The sequence below is a fragment of the Oncorhynchus gorbuscha genome, linkage group LG17 (assembly GCF_021184085.1).
Source record: "Oncorhynchus gorbuscha isolate QuinsamMale2020 ecotype Even-year linkage group LG17, OgorEven_v1.0, whole genome shotgun sequence".
NCBI classification, from domain to species: domain Eukaryota; kingdom Metazoa; phylum Chordata; class Actinopteri; order Salmoniformes; family Salmonidae; genus Oncorhynchus; species Oncorhynchus gorbuscha.
The window spans coordinates 43,276,023-43,299,196 of NC_060189.1; the positions used below are offsets into that span (position 1 = coordinate 43,276,023).

At 42.8% G+C, this 23,174-nt stretch overlaps 1 protein-coding gene across 2 annotated transcripts; it reads right to left on the reverse strand.

The window, feature by feature from the left end:
- Positions 1–5,764: 5,764 nt before the first annotated feature.
- LOC124002112 (MAP3K12 binding inhibitory protein 1) lies at positions 5,765–21,666 on the reverse strand. 2 transcript variants are annotated; one of them, XM_046309392.1, is made up of 9 exons: positions 21,511–21,666; positions 20,898–21,017; positions 15,013–15,234; positions 14,243–14,339; positions 13,670–13,735; positions 10,613–10,786; positions 10,355–10,449; positions 7,391–7,429; positions 5,765–7,188 (listed from the first exon to the last, which is right to left on the reverse strand). In XM_046309392.1, exons 1-9 carry the CDS (start codon positions 21,658–21,660, stop codon positions 7,078–7,080), a joined length of 1,074 nt encoding a protein of 357 aa, XP_046165348.1. In that variant the 5' UTR covers positions 21,661–21,666; the 3' UTR covers positions 5,765–7,077. The 2 variants fall into 2 exon arrangements, with proteins under 2 accessions (XP_046165348.1, XP_046165350.1); XM_046309394.1 differs by lacking the exons at positions 5,765–7,188; positions 7,391–7,429 and adding an exon at positions 7,437–7,981.
- Between the last annotated feature and the right edge of the window lie 1,508 nt (positions 21,667–23,174).

Consider the following 23,174-nt stretch of genomic DNA (forward strand, 5'->3'; position numbering starts at 1 on the left):
GAGGTGAGGGGAATGGTTGCTGTCAAACGGGGGGTTGGGAGGTTGGGTGATGGAGGTTGGGAGGGGGGTTAAAAACACTCCAGGCCACTCTGGAACATCTACAACGAGATAGAAAGTATGTAGAAATTATAATGGGCCTATACGTTTTCAAATAACTGCCCTTTTTCTTGACCTGCAAATTGCTTTTAATTAACAAATTGACCTGGAAAAAATCTGGACGGCCCTCCGCTGAATTTTGAATTCCCAACGTGGCCCTGGAGCCAAAATGACTGCCCACCCCTGCACTAGGCTGTGTCTGGTACAATGAATTGGGAAGGGGGTTGGTCGGGGCTAAGTCTCTCATCAGCATCCAGCTCAGGTGCTGGGCCCATGCACTAACTATGCCCTGACTTGATTGTAATTGCCTGAATTCGGTTCCTGCTGATCCATCCTGGCAATATCACAGGCACATGTTGACTGGGGGCTGCAGCAGCAGGCAGAGAGGACCACAAGGAGCAGCTGGATGGCTGGCTGGCTGGCTGGCTCTCTCTCCACCCCCACCCCCCCCCCACCACCCCAGTGGGTCAGGTCAGAGGTGTAAGCTCCTCTCAGTATGTGTGATTCAAAACAAAAGATGTACAACAAACTGTACACACATTCACATACAAAGTGATGATGCTGTGTGTATATGTATTTGGTACAGCATCTATAGCAGCATCAGATGTATTTAATACAGATCATCTGAATGGCAAGCATTGCCATGCTATCTGTTTAGAAGTTTAGTTTGTTCAATTCAATCTTCAATGCTCTCGAAGACTATTGGATTGTGAGGCAGTTGAGAGCCATGAACACATTCACAGCAGCAATAAACGGCACGGGAGGTGCTGTCCTTGCTCTGGCAATGGCTTTGACCCATTTTCATTCCCAATGTCCATAAAGAGAAATTCCTATTAAACTCTCTAGGCAGCCTTAACGCTGTGCAATGAACTGTTGGAGCATCAATTATGGTTAACACGTTTTGGAAACTGAAATATAATAATAAAGTAATCATTTTTGCACACTGCAGGCATATAAACCTTTCTACACTTAAAATAAAGATAACTTGTTTTATCACTGAGTGGTTTGAACAATGGTTATTTGGTCATCTTTTGTCTTTATGTGTCATTTGTGAGTGAGTGACAGCTGTGAATGAATACCCCCCCCCCCTCCGATCCACAAAAAGCCCCCACCCCCCAGGACGATGAATCCACACAGTGATGACAGATTGGACATGACATTGGATTTGGTTCTGTAGGTCTCTTTCCCCTTACAGGCATGTAGGTCTCTTTCCCCTTACAGGCATGTAGGTCTCTTTCCCCTTACAGGCATGTAGGTTTCTTTCCCCTTACAGGCATGTAGGTCTCTTTCCCCTTACAGGCATGTAGGTCTCTTTCCCCTTACAGGCATGTAGGTCTCTTTCCCCTTACAGGCATGTAGGTCTCTTTCCCCTTACAGGCATGTAGGTCTCTTTCCCCTTACAGGCATGTAGGTCTCTTTCCCCTTACAGGCATGTAGGTCTCTTTCCACTTACAGGCATGTAGGTCTCTTTCCCCTTACAGGCATGTAGGTCTCTTTCCCCTTACAGGCATGTAGGTCTCTTTCCACTTACAGGCATGTAGGTCTCTTTCCCCTTACAGGCATGTAGGTCTCTTTCCCCTTACAGGCATGTAGGTCTCTTTCCCCTTACAGGCATGTAGGTCTCTTTCCCCTTACAGGCATGGCTGTGGAACGTGGTTCCTTTGAGCCGGGTCCTGATCAACAGGGTTCACTTTTAGAAGTCCCTCGTGCTGCACTCCACACCCTGTGATAATAGTTCCTAGCACGTAATGAAGACCCGGCTGGTAACCAACAGGTGGTCCTTTTAAAGACCCAGATCCTGCAGCACTCAGGACCCCAGGAAAAAAAAAAACCTGCCATGGCAAAATGTGTCAGAATCTAATGTTCTGCAGAATGAAAAGGCTGTTTTCTCCCCTTTGTCCCCGGGCCAGAGATTCAGCCTTGTTCCTCATTGTTCAGGACACAAACGAGCAACAGTCTTTTTTTGACGCGGAGCCGCGGGCTGAATGACGACTGGAGCTGACTAGTCACATGAAAAACCTTTCTCTATGGAGGGTCCGAGCCCATTAAGAGTTGGGGAGTTATGAATGGCTATGAATAACTCCTCCCTGGCCTTGATATCATGTAGGGAGACCTTGACACAAGACAAGCATAAACCTCCCAGGCTTTTAACAAGGTTCCCAGATAGACAATCACAGAACTAGAAATAGTCCGAGAGAGGGAGAGGGAGAGATTGACAGGCAAACGGAGACAGGGAGGGAGCATTGAGTCGGTGTGGAAGTGGCTCTGTAGTCTTCTAGAAGGCCATACTGTGCTCACCCACCCATGGACTAATAGGCTATTTACTGACACTAACCTTGTTGACTTTATTCCTTATTGAACCAAACATGGTGGTACAATTCAAATCCATGTATGTAATTCCGCTGTGGCTCTTGCTCCTAATTGCAGCTCATTGAGTGGCAAAGTAAAATAACGTGTTTGAGCTGTGCATTGTTGTTGAAGGTCACGTCATCACCTGGCGAGAAACCAGGGGGGCGTGAGGGAAGGGAACGAGATCAGTTCAAATATTCTGGAGCCGGACTGGAGCATGGCGGCCGCTAAGATGTTGTGTTGTGTTCATTGTATTCCTTCAAGTAAAGATAACGGGATATTTAGCAATGTAGCAGTGTAGCCCGCCATCACCTCCCCCTTGGTCTGTATGCTCAGTTCAATACCTTCATCATGGGTGGATCCATCCCAGCTCGACAGACAGGCGATGTCCCAAATGGCACCCTATTCCCTGTATAGCGCACTACTTTTGACCAGAGTCCTACGGCCCATATAGGGAATAGGGTGCCATTTGAGACACGAGCCATGCCTTCTGATAATCCCTTTGTCCACGTCCAAAATCCATTTGTTACACTCAGACCAATCATTTGTCATTAACCCTTATAAGGGTTCCGTATCTAAGACAAAGGAACCACAGGGGAACAATGCAGAGACCCCCTGTTCACATTGTGACCGCAATACAGCGACCGCCTGTTCACATTGTCAGTGCTCAAGTGCCTGCCTTAGTGCCGTGTGGGCCTTGTGCCCAGAAAGTTCAGATGAATGAGAAATAAAAGACTGGGGGAGAGACCAGAACAAGTGAGGAACACCTGAAAAGGACTGAGAGGAAAAGGCCCCCCCCCCCCATTTCCACAGTAAGAATATTATGTGACTGAACAAGGCAGAAACAAAAGGACATTTTCCTTTTGTGCTCAGAGACCTCTCCGTCAATCAATGTCGAGACGCCACCGGAGAATTCATAGAACGTTGATGTGCCATTTTACTGCGAGGAAATGTCATAAGATTGAGAAAAGAATGATTACTCTACAATTAGATGATTTAAAGTCTCCAAGAAATGTGGAATGAAATGTGAAAGTTTTTTGATACCCAATCAATTGAAAACCATAGATCCATTTTGTAGATGAAATGACATTCAATAGCAATACTATAAGGTGTTTAAAACGTCTAGTCGTGTGGCTGTGAGCATTAATCTAGCTTTCACACATCAATTTATGCCTACACAGATACACAGAGCAATTTCCTTAACTGCTGTGTGTGTGTGTGTGTGTGTGTGTGTGTGGACTCAGAGCTCGATGCATTGTACGGTGCAGACAGAGATCTAGTAATCAGGTAATTTGTTGTAATGATAGAAATCATGGTGATCATCAACCTCACAGCAAAGCAGACAGCTGAATCATGTGCACTCTGACACACCCCAATTACACACTCACTGAGAAACTCAATACACTTGTACACATACACTCAGGGCCAGTTCCAGGCATAAGTGACATATTCGGTAGCTCAGGGCCCCCGACCACTAGGGGGCCCCCGACCCAGTTCAGTTTAGGATTTCAGTCGGGGTCTCAACTATTGAGAGTAAGAATAGTACAACACAGCAGGTGCAATTTCAAAATGTGATTGTGCATCATCAGAATTGCAGTATATTGCTTAGGGTCCCCAGAAGGCTAGACCCGGCCCTGCATACACATGCATGCAGACACACAACTGAATAGATGTGTACACACACATATGCACAACTTAATACAGTTGTTCACACATACATACATACACTCAGCAACTGCATTGATTTTCAGCAAACTTAACATGTGTAAATATTTGTATGAAGACTCAACAACTGAGACATAAACTGAACAAGTTCCACAGAACAAATTCTCCTCCTCACGGACTGCACCAGATTTGCCAGTTCATGTTGTGAGATGTTACCCCACTCCTCCACCAAGGCACCTGCAAGTTCCCGGACATTTTCCGGGGGGAATGGCCTGAGCACTCACCCTTCGATCCAACAGGTCCCAGACGTGCTCAATGGGATTGAGATCCGGGCTCTTCGCTGGCCATGACAGAACACTGACATTCCTGTCTTGCAGGAAATCACGCACAGAACGAGCAGTATGGCTGGTGGCATTATCATGCTGGAGGGTCATGTCAGGATGAGCCTGCAGGAAGGGTAACACATGAGGGAGGAGGATGTCTTCCCTGCATAATGCACAGCGTTGAGATTGCCTGCAATGACAACAAGCTCAGTCCGATGATGTTGTGACACACCCCGCCCCAGACCATGACAGACCCTCCACCTCCAAATTGATCCCGCTCCAGAGTACAGGCCTCGGTGTAGCGCTCATTCCTTCGACGATAAACGCAAATCCAACCATCACCCCTGGTAAGACAAAACTGAAACTCGTCAGTGAAGAGCACTTTTTGTCAGTCCTGTCTGGTCCAGCGACGGTGGAATTGTGCCCATAGACGACGTTGTTGCCGATGATGTCTGGTGAGGACCTGCCATACAAAACAGGCCTACAAGCTCTCAGTTCAGCCTCTCTCAGCCTATTGCAGACAGCCTGAGCACTGATGGAGGGATTGTGCGTTCCTGGTGTAACTCGGGCAGTTGTTGCCATCCTGTACCTGTCCCGCAGGTGTGATGTTCGGATGTACCGATCCTGTGCAGGTGTTGTTACACGTGGTCTGCTACTGCGAGGACGATCAGCTGTCTGTCCTGTCTCCCTGTCTTAGGCGTCTCACAGTACAGACATTGCAATTCATTGCCCTGGCCGCATCTGCAGTCCTCATGCCTCCTTGCAGCATGCCTAAGGCATGTTCACGCAGATGAGCAGGGACCCTGGGCACCTTTGTTTTGGTGTTTTCAGAGTCAATAGAAAGGCCTCTTTAGTGTCCTAATTTTTCATAACTGTAACCTTAATTGCCTACCGTCTGTAAGCAGTTAGTCTTAACGACCGTTCCACAGGTGCATGTTCATTAATTGTTTATGGTTCACCCTTTTACAATGAAGATCTGTGAAGTGATTTGGATTTTTACAAATTATCTTTGAAAAAGACAGGGTCCTGAAAAGCACTACTCAATTCCTAACTACAAACTACTGTACTTTAAATGTTCTGTTGAAAAGTTCACTGAACAGAGCATGCAGGCTTTAGTGGCCCCCTGCCAAGTCATTTCATGGATTTGCTGATTTCCCACTGTCACCCTTTAATATGAATTACCTCACGTAGTTAAATTTAAACCTCTTCAGTTGTGTACAATTTAGAAAAGGAATTAATTGCGATCTGATTAGCTGTGTGCATGACTAACACTGTTCATGTACAATGTGAGTGTGTGATTAGAACCCTGAGTCAAAGTCTACTTCAACAGGTTCGCCAAATGAAAGAGAATTTATTTACAAAAACATCAACGTTAAAACTTAGCAACACAACAGCAAAAAGGAGGAAGAATCAACGCTGAATCAAGTTAGATCAATGTCTGAAGCAATGTCTGCAACATCACAATGAGCATAGTATTCTCCATAACAGAAAAATCACATAATAGCAGCTTGTAACGTTTCAAAAAAACAACAACGCCGCTCTCTCTCATGTGGCCAAAACACAACAGCATGCGCCACTGGGCAAAATACACAGGTAGGCTATGCTAGTTTGTTTACTCCATCTGCTCTAAAATGAATTCACTGTACATCATTCAAAACAACACTAGACTACTTTGAAAAAAACACACTGTATAACTCAAGATCTAAATGCATATCCCCATTTTTGTCTTACAGTAATGTTATACTACGCTATTATATAAAACTCTATGTCGAATATTATCATTATGCGATCTTGCCGACACGGTTTCAGCTTTGATCCAACTTTATTAAACGAGCACCATTCACCCGAGTAGCCTGTTCTCTGTGCGTAAAGTAGAGAATATATACATGCGCAGAAGCTTCAGGAAGCTCCGGATCTTTGAGTGGGGCAGACTATAGATCCCGAAAAACACTGGAGCCGCAGAGCCACATCATGCTATGATGGGATAAAGGTCAGCCATCTTGGTCAGGGAGTTGGTCAACCACGGTTAGTCAGTACTGTGATTCATAAAATATTAATTCAAATAATTTATTTGCGATGTTGGTCAGCTAGCTAGCCAGACAGTTAAGGGGAATGATTTCATTCATTTTCTAATTAATTAAAAACGGCCAATATCCCAACATTCCATTAGACAATGCAGTCAATCCACAGCCACACACTGGTTGAAATCAGCTGATGATAGGACTTAGACAAGTTGTAAATGCAACAAGTACTGACATTGTATCATATAATAGCACTCGCAGCTTTCCAAGAAAACATCAATTTAGACATTCATGGTATCCTTCAATTGGTATAAAACTGTATTTATACAGTATGACAATATTTTCAGTTGATAATTGTATTAAACAATTTCTGATATCACATGGATTAGTTTTATTTTCCCTGAATAAGTAAAAATCCGTATTGCGCCTCTACTGCCACTCATTCCGATTAGACTGGTTTTGGATTTCTCCCTGACCAATATGGCTGTATGTTACACACAGCGTTCAGCCGGGTGTAAGGGTGGATATCTACACCTCGAGGTTAAAGTCTCTCATCTCTTCCTCTAGTCTGTTGCCCATAATGGTGGGTACGTGTCAAGGTCATAGGTCAAAAAGGTTGGGGGTCAGAGTGGACACTCTGTGTCGTACTCTACCGGCCCAAATTCCCCCATCCTCTTCAGCAAGGCTGCTTTGACAGCACTGATCTTCACATCCAGCTCCGACAGACTGCAGACCTGCCAACACGGGAGATAGGAACAATCACAGTCAACAAAAGCAAGTACAAAGTAGAAGCACATACGCACGCATTAAAATCAGTGTCACCTTAAACTGCTGCTTGTCCACGGACCGGAGGTTGAGAAACACGGCTTTGAACTTGAATGTAATGAAAGGAGGAAAGGTATGAGACAAGTGATAAGGTATGAGAACACATCTCACCTGAGACATTGATGTCTTTGGTCGCTTGTGTAGGTAACTCTGGAAGAACACGGGAGGTGAGAGGTTAGAATGTTTAGGTAACTCGGAGGGAGCGGAGACAAAAAGAGGTTCAGTAACTTTGAGAGAACTCGAAGAGTTCGAGGTTAGCCACTGGCAACATTCCTGCCGTGCACAGGGTCAGACAGACTGAACAAATAGTTCCCATCCATTCAAGATGCACTATGCAGAAATCTCTACGCCATTTCCTGGTTGCTAAAAATTCTAAAAATCGTTCGCATAATTTCAGTTTGTGTGACAAAACAAGCAAGTAGAGAATCATTGTACCATCTAAACAGTTTCCATAACCAAAAATATTATATTTTCAACTGTTTGAAGTTAGTGTACAAAAATGGAAAGCATAGAAATAATAGACTTGCTTTTAATGTGACTGACAGATCTAGAACTCCCATTACTATGTGAATTTGGTCAGGTCGTCCAAAAACGTACATATTGTAGCTTTAAAATTAGCCCCGAGAGCTACTTGTTCTTTTTACGTCAATACACCTACCTCAGAAAATAACTTCTATTTCTGGAAATGGCACCATCTAATAGCTTTCAGAATAAAAAAAATTACTCAAAATCAACCAGCTGTGTCTTCATTTTCTTCATTTTCTGGTGACAAAAATACATTCTGCAAGAAGGCTAATAGTGCAAGTATATTACTCATATGAAGAATCTCCATGAAAAATTCAGTTCTTTAGTCATTTCAGAACTAGCAGACTAAAAAGGGCCAGGAATGAGAGTACAAAAACATGGCCTTCCCACCCTCAACCCAACCATGAAAGTATTTTAATGCACTGCAGCAGTCTGCTATGTAACATACAGTACTGTAAATCTAAAGACTTGGGCAATGACTTAGCTAAACCACTGATAGAAAGCCACTGCATTCCAATTTAAGCGTTTATTAGTGACCAAATCTGGAATTTTCAACCCCTATATGAGTACGAGCAGGGCCTAAAATTAACTTCCTGGTCCACCAACCACAGTGCCAGGTAAAAAAAAAAAAAATCTACCAGCCACTCAGACTTTTTTTTTAACCAGAGAACATTTTTCCACCCCTCGTAAAATTACACCAACAAAACACAAAAAGAGGAGAGCATGCTGCAATGCTTTGTAATGTTTCTAAAACAATACAAATGTATTACTAGTAAGAAATAATGTGGTATATTGTTTAATTTAATATATTTTGTGGCCAGAGTCTTTTACCAAAATATCACAGATGAGACAACAATGTTCACCTGCCCCTTTAAGAGTGGGAGGTTACCGTGGTAACGCTGCTCCAGTCTGCCTTTGAGATTGAGTCTGATTAGTAGTAGCAGTTGAAACTCAAACTGAAAAACAACCTAGCTTGTGAACAAAACAATGTAAATAGACAAGAAACACAATGACAAAGTCTCACTTAAGTAGACTTTCATTTCAAGTAAATCATCTTTCACTCAGCTCTTCATGTGCGCAAAGCCCCAATCTAGGAAGTGTTGCAGCGCGAGATGGTATAGGCTATATAAAATCCGTAGTTCTTTGACTTTGCGATTAATTTACCAGCTATGAAACAAAGCAACAAAGTCAGTTTGTCAAATTTCTGTCCTGCTAGAGCTGCCCCGGTTAACTGTAAGTGCTGTTATTGTAAGGTGGAAACGTCTCGGAACAACAACGGCTCAGCGGCGAAGTGGTAGGCCACACAAGCTCACAGAACCGGACCGCCGAGTGCTGAAGCACATAGCATGTTGAAATTGTGCTATAACAATAACTGTTAGTCAGGAGCTTCATGAAATGGGTTTCCATGGCTGAGCAGCCACACACAAGCCTTAGATCATCATGTTTAATGCCAAGCATTGGCTGGAGTGGTATAAAGTTTGCTGATATAGGACTCTGGAGCAGTGGAAACACGTTCGCTGGAGTGATGAATTACACGTCACCATCTGGCAGTCCAATGGACAAATCTGGTTTGGCGGATGTCAGGAAAAACGCTACCTGCCCCAATGCATAGTACCATCGAAACACCTTAGGGATGAATTGGAACGCCGATTGCGATCCTGGCGAAATCGCCCAACATCAGTGCCGACCTCACTAATGCTCTTGTGGCTGAATGGAAGCAAGTCCCAACATCTAGTGGAAAGCCTTCCCAGAAGAGTGGAGACCGTTTCAGCAGCAAATGTTCAACGGGCAGGTGTCCACATACATTTGTAGTGTACTTTGAAAACAGCTACTGCAGCATTTGTTACTATAAAATGTGATCATAGTTGACCATTTCAATTCACAAATGCGAGCAAAATGTGTGCACTGTGGAGCCCCGACCGACCACCCACCAACTTGGCTGGTGAAATAGACATCTTATACCCACCAATGGAAAAATCTACCCACATTTGGCAGGTGTTAATGTTAGGCCCTGGGTACGAGTGTTAAAGACGAGATTATAGACTCACTCGGCCACTACTGAGGAAACATCTCCCCTCCTCCACCCTCAGAAACCTGCTCAGTGTATACTTCCAAACTATTTGCAGAAATTGCTTAAACAGTGGCACTTGGAATAAAAAAAGATCAGCTCAGTTTATTCAAAAAGACTCTCTCAACCCCCCAGTTCTCTGTGCACACACACACACACACACACCCTAAAGGACATGGAGAGCAGCACGCTCTTAGAACCGTCAAGCCAAGAGAAGGGAGAGATAAGAGTCATGCAGAAACTCGAGCGCTCTTACTCAGCTAACTTTGATAGGCTAAATTCTGACATGGATGATATATTCTGAACTGAAGAGGAAGAAATACCCCACTTCTCATAATCACGGCATAAGGACTCTTTATGAATACTAACATGGAGAAATACTAACGCGCAAGTAGACGCACGCATGTCCGCACGCATGTCCGCACGCACACACAAAAAAAATAAGTGGATGTGTTAAAATCTTTCTACCACACTAAACTCACAGACTGGAAGTACTCCGGGGAAAGTCCCTCCAACTCCAGGATCCGATCTTCAAGCTTCTTCAGCCTCTGGTACACACTTAAAGGCACTGGACCCTCTGGAAAAGAAAGGTTTGTGTGGCTGATAGGAATATTAGAGTATAAGACCAGAATTCCTAAAAGTCAAGTGTCGGAAATGGAAAGGAATACAATTGTTTGGGTAAAGAGAGACATGCAACGACCACAATATGGCCGATGCCACATCTTGTTTAACCTCTTCACCTGTTGGGAGCTTTAGGTGTGTCTCGATGTTGTGCAGGCGTTCCTCTATGGCTGGATTCCCACAGTCTCTAGACACCATGGCCCTCTGCTGCTCCTCAGCCTCCCCCAAGGCACCTCCTCCTAACCCTCCCCCTCTACGAGTCTGAGGCCCGTAGGTGTTCACCACACGAGTCACTGCACAGACAAGGCATACAGACAATAGAAACCCATTAAATGTCACAAGCAAAGTAACATACCAGGGTTGTTTCATCGGAATGAGTCCCTTTCACATCCCTTTGATATTTTAAGTAGAAATTGTGCACCTATATTGGATTTTAAAAGCCTGTTATTTTAAAATGTAGTGGCCTTTAATATAGAGCACATGGAAAATTCAATATATATGAAAAGACTAGCTAATGTGCCCAAAATGTGGCAGTTTTCACAAAGCCCTAGTTCTTTTGTTGCTGTGACAAAGTAATTTCTGAAGATTTTGTTTTATTTTAAATGTGATTAGTGATGCAGGTTTAAAGGTTTAAAAAAGATAAACCTTTTAATATGGTGAAAGTATTCGTTGTTAAAGGGCGACCGCACTTCCTGATTTGGCCTCGTCTTTCATCATTGCTCATTAAGAAATGCTAGCGCCTGTGAATAAAGGCAAACGAGAGCGGTCTTGGGGGTGTGGTTTGATGTGCGTGTTTCTTGGGTTTGTCTTTGTCATTCAGTCACAAAAAAGGACAGTAGCTAACCAGTTCGCGTTTAATTTTCTTTACTGAAAGCAAGCTGGTAACATGCATCAAACATGTTGTCAGCTTTGCTTAGTTATGAGCTAGCTAGCCTAGTACAGGGGTAGGCAACCCTGGCCCAGGACCACATGTTTTTGATTTAATCGACCTGGAAGACCAGGTGTGTTGAAAGAATCATCTAGAATGTCATTGTATGCTGTAGGGTTAAATATTCCCTTCACTGGAATTAAGGGATCCTAGCCTGAACCATGAAAAACAGCCACAGACCATTATTCCTCCTCCAACAAACTTTACAGTTGGCACTACGCATTGGGACTGGTAGCGTTCTCCTGGCATCTGCCAAACCCAGAGTCGTCCGTCGGACTGCCAGATGGTGAAGCGTGATTCATCACTCCAGAGAACGAGTCCACTGCTCCAGAGTCCAATGGCGGCAAGCTTTATATCACTCCAGCAGAGACTTGGCATTGCGGCTGCTCGGCCATGGAAACCATTTCATGAAGCTCCCAACAAACAGTTATTGTGCTGACGTTGCTTCCAGAGGCAGTTTGGAACGCTGTAGTGAGTCTTGTAACAGAGGACAGACAATTTTAACATGCAATGCTGTGTGCTTGATTTTATACACCTGTCAGCAACAGGAGTGGCTGTAGATTGTCCAGTCGTGTGGTCCAGTGCTGCTAAGAAAGACCTAGTTAAGCTGCAGCTGGCCCAGAACAGAACAGAGCACATTTCTCAAATAAATAGCAAACCTTGTTTCAAGGTAAAGCAACACCTCACCTCTCCCCTAGATAGTGTGTTTGTATTGATATGTAGGCTACATGTGCCTTTTTTTAATGAATGTAGTTCTGTCTGAGCGGTTCTTGTCCAATGATGTTCTGCATTATGTCATTCTGTATGATGTTTCATGTTTTGTGTGGACCCCAGGAAGAGTAGCTGCTGTGTTTGCAACAGCTAAATGGGGACCCTAAAAAAATACCAAAATACCCAAATCCACTAACTAGAAGGGGTGTCCACATACTTCTGCATATATAGTGTATATATGAAGTGGGTAAAAAAAACAGTATGTAAACATAATTAAAGTGACCCGTGGTCCATGTTCAGGTTGAGGGTCATGGCTCCTAACAAACCCCCCTGGCCAGAAGATACTATCGTCAATAGGCGCTAAAGGTAGTTAGCGTCTATGAATGGGGTAGGTCATGTACTACCCACGTCTTGTCTAGGGAAGAGGTTCCAGTGGGCGAGTTTGTTTTGCCTCGGTTAGGCGGGGTCTGCTCACTACCTTAAGAGGACCAATGGAATGGTCCTCTCAAGGCAGTGTTTCCCAACCCTGGTCCTCCAGTACCCCCAACAGTACACCGTTTCGTTGTAGCCCTGGACTAACACACCTCATTCAACTCATTGAGGGCTTGATGATTAGTTGACAAGTTGGATCAGGTGTGCTTGTCCTCCAGGGTTACAAAGAAAATGTGAACTTTGGGGGTACTCGGGGGACCAGGGTTGAGAAAAACTGTGCTAAGGAGAGGTCTCCTACGTCTGCCGAGGGGCACTGGGCCATGCAAAGCGAACTCACCTAGTCTTTTCCCAGAAAACAGTGCCATTACGCGTTAATAGGCTAAATGGGGCATGAATTGTTGACATAACTGTAATCCAAACCATCGAGTCATAACGCAGTCACTTACCAAACTCCATTTTGGACGAGACTGACTTTAGAAACCAAAATGATCCTATTTACACTTTGTAGTCAATTCTAATACTAGAATGAATGTTTCTGACTCATATCAATGTCTCATAGGCCCTTTAAAACCAGAGAAGATGGTTCCAAGGGGCAGTTGGTCATTAAATAGTTTTTTCTAAAGAAACATTGAACATCTAATTGTCAAATCAGAGTGTAAAAGCAAGTGAGCTGGGTCTACTCTTTCTGGCCATTGTCTGGTGTATCGTGGTGGAAAACAGTGGGTCAAACATAACATACCCTTCGATAGACAGGCTAGACATTTTTTTACAATGTACATTTCTTTGTGAAACTTGCATTCAATTGCTCCTCCCTGTAGCAAACAACAAGCTTCCATTCCCCCCGTCACAAGGGGATTAATGACTGGCAATGCTGGTACTTTGTTTGGCACTTAATAGGAAATTACTACAGTCATTTATTTAACTTGATGGTAATACATTTTTTTAAAATTAATAATGTTAAATTTAGGTAACTCATTTATTATTATTATTTTAATCAAGTTACACTACGCAAAAGGGACTCATTTCTTTGAACGACCCACCAATAAACATAAAAAATAAGAAATAACATAAAACTATGTTTAAACTTAAAGCAGAATGCTCTTACCTTTAACATGACTTTTGAAGCCTGGGTAGGGTGTGAATACTGCATCTGTTCTGGCACAGCTGTCTTCTACATCATAGCAAAAGAGAACCGTTTATATTAATCAGCACAAAATATATATTTTACCTTTGAAATATAAATTTTGTGGATAATTAACTGATGCATCCGTTTAAAATTAAATGGACTGTCCTTGTGACACGTTCACTTCGGTTACCCTAATTTCTGTTACCAATATTTCTGTTCCGGTCATTATTGTTAATTGTCATTTGTATTACTGTCATTTCACACCATCTATTTCTGAAGAAAAACAACAACTTGTACCTTCTGTTCAAAGAATCTGGACAAAGCTGGATTTATTTTGAGGCCAGCTGAGGAGGGTGTTAGCTACTTCAGGCCCACTATTATAACAGTTCAGTCTGACCTCTTGCCTCTCTGGCTGTGGAAATCAGCCCTCTCCAAACATTGGCAATCTGTGCACGGTCCCCCCACCCCCCAGCTCTCTCACACACACACACACACACACACACACACACACACACACACACACACACACACACACCTCACTCAGATTCTTACCCTGATTGCAGTCGATCACGTTGCAGAACTCCCTCACGTTGTTTTCATTGATCTCCAGCTGCTTTCGCTCTATAAATGCAGATATCCTCCTATCAATCTATAGTAGTAGAGGAGACAGTTGGAGATGTGACAGGCTGGATTAAAGAGCGATTGATATCAAACGACAGTCGAGTTTTGTTTATATCATGGTAATAAAGGCAGGGGCAAGCAAAGCGATATGAGACTAGCGTTCACATCCAAACAGCACGTGAAATGTACTCAGATTCACAATACCCCATCACAATTGCTTTGCCATTTCTAAAAATGACGAAGTACTACAAAATACTGTTTATTTGGCTACCAAAATAAATACACAATGAAATACAACAGGCCTCGGCATCCTCTTGTCCTTCATCCACATGCAATCTCTCTAGAGTAATGAGCATCCACTTCATAATATATCAAGGGCCTGGCCCTCTCGCAAAGCCCTCCTGCTACTGCCACCACACCAGTCAGCGACCACACACACTCCCACGTTCCCTGACTGCAGCGCTCTGAAGGAGCCCTTATTCTGTGCTAAACTGGCTTATCGTCAGGTCCTGATCAAGCGTTTGATTCACTACTATGTTATTGCAAAGTGTGCAGCACACTCGGAGGCACTTACTTATGAGTATTCATTGGCTTTAGCAGAGAGTAGGAAACCGTATTGAAAACACTGCCGTATAAACCGCAGCATCAGTACAGCTGAGCGGAGTTGACCAATGACCAAACAGAAGCTGCAGTCAACTCACCTCGGATTTGTTGGCTCTGATCTGAATGCTGAGGTCATCAACCTGCAACTTGCCCTCCTCCTCTACCGCTGGCCGGGTTGGCTGAGCTGCAGGTAGAATGGGTGGCGAGTCTATGGTCATCTCATCAGAAGAGAGTGTGCTAGTGGTTTCATCCTTGTTGCTCTTTGAAGACGAGGACTGGTCTTCTGCCTCCACCAGGACCCTCAGGTTGTCTGAAACTGACTGTTGAGGAGGATTAAAGGCAGGTTATGGGGAGAGACGGTGAAGTGCCCGTCAACATACACTTTCTACATCCATTAACTAATACGACAAAGAATTTTAAAAACTCACAAAAAAAACATGAAAATGCAACCATTTATTTTTTATTTAACTCTAGAGCAGTGGTTCCCAAACTTTTTATAGTCCCATAACCCTTCAAACATTCAACCTCCAGCTGCGTACCCCCTCTAGCGACAGGGTCAGCGCACTCGCAAATGTTTTTTTTTTACCATCCTGCCACACACACACTATACAATATAGTTATTAAACATAAGAATGAGTGTGAGTTTTTGTCACAACACAGCTCGTGGGAAGTGACAAAGAGCTCTTATAGGACCAGGGCACAAATAATAATATATAAATAATTTAGCTCTTTATTTAGTCATCTTACATATAAAACCTTATTTGGTCATTGAAAATTGTGAATAACTCACCACAGGTTAATGAGAAGGGTGTGCTCGAAAGGATGCACGTAACTCCGCAATGTTGGGTTGTATTGGAGAGAGTCGCAGTCTTAAATCATGCCTCACACACAGTCTGTGCCTGTATTTGAGTTTCGTGCTAGGGAGGGCCTAGAATCCACTCTCACATAGGTACGTGGTTGCAAAGAGCATCAGTGACTTAACAACAGTGCAATTTGCCAAGGCAGGATACTCTGAGCGCAGCCCAATCTAGAAAATCTGGCAGTGGCTTCTGATTAAATTCAATTTTCACAGAACTGCTTGCTGCAATTTCGACGAGGCTCTCTTGTTCAGACATGGCTAAATGGACTGGAGTCAGGGCATGAAAGGGATAACGAATCCAGTTGTTTACGTCGTCCGTTTCGGGAAAGTACCTGCGTAATTGCGCACCCAGCTCACTCAGGTGCTTTGATATATCACATTTGACATTGTCTGTAAGTTTGAGTTAATTTGCACACACACACAAAAAAAAAATCATACAATGGAAAGACCTGTGTGTTGTCTTTGTTAATGCAGACAGAGGAGAACGCCAACTTCTTAATCATAGCCTCAATTTTGTCCAGCACATTGAATATAGTTGCGGAGAGTCCCTGTGATCCTAGATTCAGATCATTCAGGTGAGAAAAAACATCACCCAGATAGGCCAGTCGCGTGAGAAACTTGTCATCAGGCAAGTGGTCAGACAAGTGAAAATGATGGTCAGTAAAGCAAACTTAAAGCTAGTCTCTCAATTGCAAAAAACGTGTCAATACTTTGCCCCTTGATAACCAGCGTTTTTCTGTATGTTGTAAAAGCGTTACATGGTCGCTGCCCATATCATTGCATAGTGCAGAAAATACACGACAGTTAAGGGGCCTTGCTTTAACAAAGTTAACCATTTTCACTGTAGTGTCACAAACATCTTTCAAGCTGTCAGGCATTCCTTTGGCAGCAAGAGCCTCTCGGTGGATGCTGCAGTGTACCCAAGTAGCATCGGGAGAAACTGCTTGCACGTGGGTTATCACTCTACTATGTCTCCCTCTCATAGCTTTTGGGCCATTAGTAAAGATACAAACAAATCTTGATGACCAAAGTCCATTTGATGTCACGAAGCTGTCCAGAACTTAAAATATCCTCTCCTGTTGTCCTCGTTTCCAGTGGTTTGCAGAAGAGGATGCCTTCATTAATTGACCCCCATAAACTTAAACAACATATACCAGGAGCTGTGCCAGGCCTTTTGACAGGTCTGTTGACACATCCAGCTGGAACGCATAGAATTCAATGGCTTGTATGCGAAGCAGTAACTGTTTCGAAACATCTCCTGCCATGTCACTGATGCGTCGTGAAACAGTGTTGTTTGATTAAGATATTGTCTGTATAGTTTTTTCGGCCTTTCCCCACAACATTGTCCCAGCCATATCCATGGCAGCAGGAAGAATTAAGTCCTACACAATAGTTTGTGGTTTGCCTGTCCTAGACACTCGGTAGCTCACCATATAAGACTATTCTAGACCCTTCTTATTAATGGTATCTGTTGCATTTATACATGTCTTACTACTCAAAAGTCATCTTAATTCTCGCTCAAAAATCTCCCGTGGCTTATTTTTCATACTGGCATGTTTTGTTTCTAAATGTCTACGCAAGAGTGAAGGTTTCATCGGGTTGTGAGATAGTACTTTTGGAACACATAACACACTGTGGATGAGGAAAGGCCCTACTCCCAATATAAGTGAACCCAAAATCAATGTAGTTCTCATCATATTTGCACCTCTTCGATGGTCCAACGTCCCTGTCTGTTGTTCGGAGCTTTCCCAGGTGAGGGGGCAGTAGCTCTTTGGCTGCATCAGATTCACTACTATCAGTGTCCATGCTAGCTGGGCTAACAACACATGTAGAATTACTGATGCTAGCATTGGATGTGCTCATGGAAGCAGAAAAACTTGTCATCGACAGGTGCAGGTGTAGTACTGCTGGTATTAGCAGTACTACCAGTAGAGCTGGTATGTGTCTATGGACGTGTGCCATACTTTAAAAAAAAACATTTATCCATTTTTTAGCAAACAGAATCAGCAGCAGCTACATTTGGCTACATGGGACGGTTAGTGGAATTCCCACGAGAGAGTAATGGTTAATATAATCGGATGTTAATTATTTGACTAGGCTACCTGTATTTAACATTATGTTGTTATTTTGCTGAACACTAGATGGTTTAATTTTATTTTTGGCAGTGAAGCAAGGCTACTCAGCAGAGAAAAAAACATCTCCCAAATGCATAGGCCCGTTGGAAAATATAAATGGACTATTTGAAAATGTGAAACACTTATTTTTTTATAAAAATATTTTACTTTTTTAAATGTATTTTTAAATGTGAATCACATTTGATTTGGCATACCCCAGTTTGGGAATAGTTGCTCTAGAGCACATATGTCAGAGTCAAGGCCCGCGGGCCACATCCGGCCCGCGAGAAGGTTTTTTACGGCCCCTGGGATGATCTTGATTTATTATTAGAACCGGCCCGCAGACCGCAGCAAGCCGGCAGCCCGCAGATCTTTTACACGCACCAATACTACATTTCCCACAATGCAACGGTGACGCACCGAGCAGTAGGCTGCTTCATTTCAATATTTATTGGCACAGCAGTTGTCAGCATCACAGTAAAATTAACTTTCAGATACCCATCAAAAATGGCAAAACGGAAGGTGGACACTGAGAACCGGGGGTTTCAAACAAGGTGGGAGTCGGAGTATTTGTTCACGGAGGTAGCTGGAAAACCTGTGTGTCTTCTGTGTGGAGAAAGTGTGGCGGTACTGAAAGAGTATAATCTGAGACGACATTATGAAACGAAACACGCGGACAAAAACAAGAATATGGACATGGAACAAAGGCTACAAAAGGCAGAGGAATTAAAACGAGGCCTCAAATCTCGACAGGCTCTGTTCAAAAAAGCCAAATCACAAGGCCAGGCTGCTGTCAAGGCCAGTTTTATTTTGGCAGAAGAGATCGCTAAATCAGCCCGGCCATTTACGGAGGGGGATTTCATCAAAAACTGCATGATTAAAGTTTGTGACGAAGTTTGCCCAGAAAAAAGGCAACTCTTTTTAAATGTGAGTCTGAGCAGAAACACCATTGCCGAGAGAGTAGACCAGTTGTCCATCAATCTAAAAGAGCAGCTTGTGAAAAAGGGAAAAGATTTCATTGCATATTCCTTGGCTGTGGATGAGAGCACCGACATTTCTGACATTGCCCAGTTGTCAATTTTCATCCGCGGAGTGGACTCCAGCCTAAGCGTGACAGAGGAGTTTTTGGCTTTACGTCCTATGCATGGCACAACTACGGGGCATGATTTGTATGAAGAGGTGTCAAGATGTGTAAATGAGATGGAGCTGCCTTGGGAAAAACTCGTGGGTTTGATGTGTGGACACAGGAGCGGACTGGTGGAAAAGATACGGGAAAAGATGCAAGAGGAAAACGCGACAGGTGAGCTGACAGCTTATCATTGTATCATACACCAGGAAGCGTTGTGCGGTAAAGCCTTGAAAATGGAGCATGTAATGAGCATCATCACGCGCACAGTTAACTTTATCAGAGCCAAAGGTTTGAATCACCGCCAGTTCAAGGCATTTCTGACGGAGTTAGAAACGGAGCATGGTGATTTGCCTTATCACACAGAGGTGCGATGGCTAAGCCAGGGAAAGGTGCTTCAAAGATGTTTCGAGCTTCGTGAGGAGATTTGTCTGTTCTTGGACAGCAAAGGGAAAGACACAACACAACTCCGAGACGAAATGTTTCTGTGTGAAATGGCTTTTCTGTGTGACATTACGAGTCATCTGAATGCAATGAACTTGCAGCTGCAGGGTCGGGATCGTGTCATCTCTGATATGTACAGTACAGTGAAGGCATTTAAAACCAAACTGACTCTGTGGGAGACGCAGATGCGGAAAGAAAATTTGAGCCACTTTCCCAGCTGCCAGACCATGAAAGAGAAGCTCTCTACCAGTGCGTTCCCGAGCGCACAGTTGGCTGATAAAATAGGTATGCTTGCCGCTGACTTTCGACGCCGATTTGCTGACTTTGAAGCACAAAAAAGCAGGTTGGAACTGCTCGGTAACCCATTTGCTGTTGACGTGGAAAGCTCACCACCAAACCTCCAAATGGAGTTGATTGAACTCCAATGCAATGATGCACTGAGGGCAAAATATGCGGCAGTGGGTGCTGCGGAGTTCGCCCGTTTCCTCCCCGACACAATGCCCCAGCTGCGCATCCAGGCTGCTCAAACGTTGTCTATGTTTGGCAGCACATACCTGTGTGAACAACTGTTTTCTTTGATGAACTTGAACAAAACATCACACAGAAGTCGACTTACTGCTGAACACCTCCACTCAATTCTGAGGATTTCCTCAGCTCAGAGCCTTACCCCGAACATTGATGAACTTGTGGAAAAGATGGGACACCACCAAGTATCACCCTCAACCTCAAACAAGTGAACATTACTGTGCAATCACATATTTAGAGTTTTTACTCAGTTCAAGTTTAAAAGTTAAAGTTTAATATTTGTTTTCACTGCATGTTACTTCTCCTTAAACAAAGTGTTGTTTTTGATTAATAGATTTTTGCACTTTATTTTATTGTATTTCAATCCAATTATATTTTAAAAATATTTCAGTTGAGTGGATGATAGAAAATTGCTATTATTGTTTTTTTCTTTGAAGTAAATTTAGCCCACTTTTGCTAAAATAGAAAATATAGGCTACTGATGGTGCCTTGAATACCGGTTTCTTTCATTTAATGTTCATGTTATGGGGATTTTTATATAAAGGAAATTTGTCTTTTGTGTCTGTTGAAAATTAAAGATTACTGACAGAGCCATAAGAAAATATTGCTTTATTTATCTGATCATATTGGAATATATTTGTTAGGTTTTCAGTAGGTTCAATTAGGTTCACTAGACTATATGCGTCATTTAAAAAATTTTCAATGAACATTCGAACAGTCCGGCCCTCGGCTTGTAGCTAAATTTTTTATTTGGCCCTCCGTCCATTTGACTTTGACACCCCTGCTCTAGAGTAAAGAACCAAATGAACAATGTAATAAATACTGAAAGTAGTGTTGCATATCCATCCTTAATTTTCGACATGAGACCACTGTGCACCTGTCAGCACATCGTTGTGAGACTGTAGTGTAGTCTACCTGTAGTTTGGAGATGTGTTGCTGAAGACAGGTGAACACATGACGAGTAGGTTGAAGAGATGACACATCCACTGCTTCTAAGCTGGCGCTGATTTTCAGTGCAGCTTCACCCAATTTCAGCTTGAAATGAAAAATAGTTACAAAATAAATCATTGAAACTTGGTCAGAACCTGGACTAAGAGTAGTTAAGCCTCCATTTGAGCTATGCTAAGTGTACAAACTATATTATTTCCAGGGCTATAAGAACCGGGGTAAAGAAAACAATAATACAAACAAGGGCTATTATTTGTTACTTTGCTCCACGCGGCAGTTGTCAGGAAGATCTTTTTGATTGCTACTTTGTCGCATTCAGCCTGCTAGATAAAGGAGGAAGGAGCCGATCTGTAATCAGTGCAACAGCAAGCTAGTAGTAGTAGCCTACTGTTGTGCTGCAACACAAACTATTCTTGCAACATTGTACCATTTAGCGTGCGATTGCATGCGACAAAGGATATTTGACCAATTCCTATTTGATAAGAACAGACATGCAGCATGCACATCTCGTGGACATCTCTCGCAGTGATCGAAGCAATTATAGCTGAATTAGATCGTGCAAAAGCATTAGTATACCAACCTCACTCCCGAAGTCTGTGAGCAGATTCAAAAGAATTAACATACTGTCTCTGTAGCTTGATATTTCCTTGCAAGAAGACGTTATGGCAACATTTCCCCTTTGTTTATCGCACACACCGTTTTCGTCATTCAACTTCATTCTGTCCGCCATTGCATTTCCGCGTCTCAAGCACAGTGCTCAGTGATTGGTTAAGAAACGGTCCCGCCAATACCGGAAGTGTTATTACGTTGCCCCTGCAAAGCAATAAATGGATGGTGCATAAAACCATCAACAAGTTGGCCATAGTATAAACAAAATGAGAAAAAAAATCAATGTTATGCGCATTATCGCTCCAAGATGGTATAGCAGTTCATACGTCTTTTGTCCTCGTCTTGTCCCGTATATATATATATTTACAACTTTCTTCGCATACCTTTTTACTATATAATTGACTGTATGTTTGTTTTACTCCATGTGTAACTCTGTGTTGTTGTATGTGTCAAACTGCTTTGCTTTATCTTGGCCAGGTCGCAATTGTAAATGAGAACTTGTTCTCAACTTGCCTACCTGGTTAAATAAAGGTGAAAATATATATAAATATAAATAATAATATATGCCATTTAGCAGACGCTTTTATCCAAAGCGACTTACAGTCATGTGTGCATACATTCTACGTATGGGTGGTCCCGGGAATCGAACCCACTACCCTGGCGTTACAAGCGCCATGCTCTACCAACTGAGCTACAGAAGGACCACTATATATATATATATATAAACTCCATATATACCTCCACTATCTTTGTAGCGAAAATATAACTATTGAATAGAATCAGCCTTTCAGAATATCAGAAGGTAGGCCTACTCAAGGTGAAAAGTCAGATACCGCTAACAAAGTGAACCAATGACCTGGTTCGTCAAACACTCCAGAACCAGTAGGAGCACTTCAGAACAATGATTTAACTTGCATCATATATGAATCGGTACTCAAAACTAAAGTCCTAAATATTTGACTAAAACATTAACATTGAACTTTTATGTCCCACAATCAAATGGGGCCTGTATTAGTAGCAAGGACCTGGCAATCAAATAATAGCCTCATCATTTCACATTGCATTGGTTTATGCAGCTTTTTTTTGTGTTTTAACAATAGTTTTTTTTTAAATTGAATCACAAAATATTTGATGTACACAGTTTTGCCATTACAATTTCCCAAACGGGTTAATTTTGTGTATTAATCTCCAATCTGAAAATAGTATATTATGGAGACACACTGCAGTACTTTCTTTATTGAAATGAGTTGAATTTGTGAATTGCATTATTCCCAGGAATTTACAAATAGTATTTTTTTTTACCTTCGCCACAATCCTGTCTCGAGGTCTACGGACAATTCCTTCAACCTCATGGCTTGGTTTTTGCTCTGACATGCACTGTCAACTGTGGGACCTTATACAGACATGTGTGTGTCTTTCCAACTCATGTCCAATCAATTGGATTTACCACAGGTGGACTCCAATCAAGTTGTAGAAACATCTCAAGGATGATCAATGGAAACAGGATGCACCTGAGCTCAATAGGTTTTTAAAAATGTAATCACAAAACATTTGATGTACACAGTTTTGCTTTGACAATTTCAAAAACGGGTTCATTTGGTTTATTCATCTCCAATATTAAGATATTATATATAT

Excerpts from the sequence above, each read along its gene's own strand:
- LOC124002112 (XM_046309392.1), bottom strand. The coding sequence starts at position 21,660 with ATGGCGGACAGAATGAAGTTGAATGACGAAAACGGTGTGTGCGATAAA. Across the intron at positions 21,018-21,510 it reads TCACAGACTTCGGGAGTGAG|CTGAAATTGGGTGAAGCTGC; the intron begins GTTGGTATACTA and ends TTTCATTTCAAG. Across the intron at positions 14,340-15,012 it reads TCAGAGCCAACAAATCCGAG|ATTGATAGGAGGATATCTGC; the intron begins GTGAGTTGACTG and ends CTACTACTATAG.